Source organism: Loa loa (assembly GCF_000183805.2).
Source record: "Loa loa unplaced genomic scaffold supercont3.1, whole genome shotgun sequence".
In the NCBI taxonomy this organism is placed as follows: domain Eukaryota; kingdom Metazoa; phylum Nematoda; class Chromadorea; order Rhabditida; family Onchocercidae; genus Loa; species Loa loa.
In genome coordinates this window covers 1,252,722-1,254,292 of record NW_018108181.1, presented here as the reverse complement: position 1 = coordinate 1,254,292, position 1,571 = coordinate 1,252,722, and the positions used below count along the sequence as shown (strand labels likewise).

Sequence of the window (1,571 nt, the reverse complement as noted above, 5' to 3'; positions counted from 1 at the left end):
TAACGAGGGAAAAACGTATGACGTAAGTATCGGTAAAGGAGACTTAGCATACATACAAAGCTTATAAACTCTCATTTAATTATTTCTCAAGGCTTCTTGCTTGTTTATCGATTTCAACTATGTGCGAAGGTCTCATGTCTCATATCGCTTTCTTATCTTATTTTCACATTATCTGATACTGTTTTTTTGATGAAATTAAAGCTGATATAAGTGAAATATATTGAAAATCACTTCATCTTATAACATTGTTCATGATCTGAAATGACTTCTTACATGTCACTTACTCAACATTTTAATTTTTAGATATGAGAAGATGGTATAAGTGGCAACGGTGTAGCACATACGGTATTCTGTTGTTTATAATTTGTACATCTATCAATGCGGTTGAAATATACACCAATCATTTTTATGTCCATATTAAACATCCTGGTATTGAGAACGCCCATTCAATAGCTAAACGGCATGGCTTTATTAATCGTGGACCTGTAAGTTTTACTTCCGTTTAACTTCGTAATTTTATACTTCGAACCTTTTAGGGCTAATAAATATCACATAACTCTGTAAAATACAAATAACAATCGGATTGTCTTCACATGGATTGCATAGTTTCATTTTACTGGCCTTTCTTTTGAATATTGTTACTTTTCATTTGACGTTATATCAACAAACGGCATAAGAGAGAGAAGATACTTCAGTAAAACATGGCTTACAGCATTAGCCTAATATAACCATGTAACATAACATAACCATGTTACGCTAATACTGTAAGCATATTTTACTGAAGTATTTTACGTAAATGCAAATTTTACTCTTTTTGAACTCAATGGTACTATGTTACGAGCGAATATACCCTTCGACGATTCAGGTTATTTCAATGTCGGTTATTTTATTTCAGTTCTGTTAACGAATCATCTGCTTATTTTTTTCGGTTACCAATTATTCTATATTTACTTCATATATATAAAGTAGTGAAATTCAAAAACTTTACCTTTTTTTAAGATTCTTGGCTCCAGAACTGATTGGCATTTTGTTCAACCAGCACTATCACACGCACGAACAAAGCGTTCCTATACTCATTACAAGAAATTAAATGACGATCGTGATGTGAGCTTTTCAAAAAAAGTTTCAAAATTCCTGAATTAAACTAGAAATATTTCTGGTTTATAATCAAATAATAATTCAACGATAAAAATATTATCAAGTTGAAAGAAAAGAAATCGGTTTATAAGATTAAATGTCCCTGTTAGGAGCCATTCATAGTATGTCCAATAAGGAGATGTTACCCATCCTGGAAATGAACCGTTTACTTTTAGGTGGTACATGTGGAACAGTTGACGGGTTTCAAACGTGTGAAACGAGGATACAGGTAGGTATTTTTGATATACGTATATTAATTTAAATTATAAAAGTTCCAGAACTACACTATTAATTCAATTCCCTCAACTGAAAATTACTGGTCGTTTTGAAAATCGAATTCTCGAGACGGAGCCGATATACTGAAAGTACCTTCTGCTGCAAGGCTGCTTTCTTATAGATTGATTTATTTATGGTGAAATTGAACCTTTGAGTTT

General features: G+C 31.9%; 1 protein-coding gene across 1 annotated transcript in view; it reads left to right on the top strand.

Annotated features, from left to right (window-relative positions):
* Positions 1 to 294: 294 nt before the first annotated feature.
* Positions 295 to 1,571, top strand: part of LOAG_16369 (convertase 2) — a 7,094-nt gene continuing 5,817 nt past the window's right edge. Inside the window, exons 1-2 of the mRNA XM_020449022.1 lie at positions 295 to 485; positions 1,000 to 1,104. Coding sequence (XP_020307572.1) covers positions 306 to 485; positions 1,000 to 1,104 — 285 coding nt within the window. The 5' untranslated portion in view covers positions 295 to 305. The remainder of the gene's footprint in view (positions 486 to 999; positions 1,105 to 1,571) is intronic.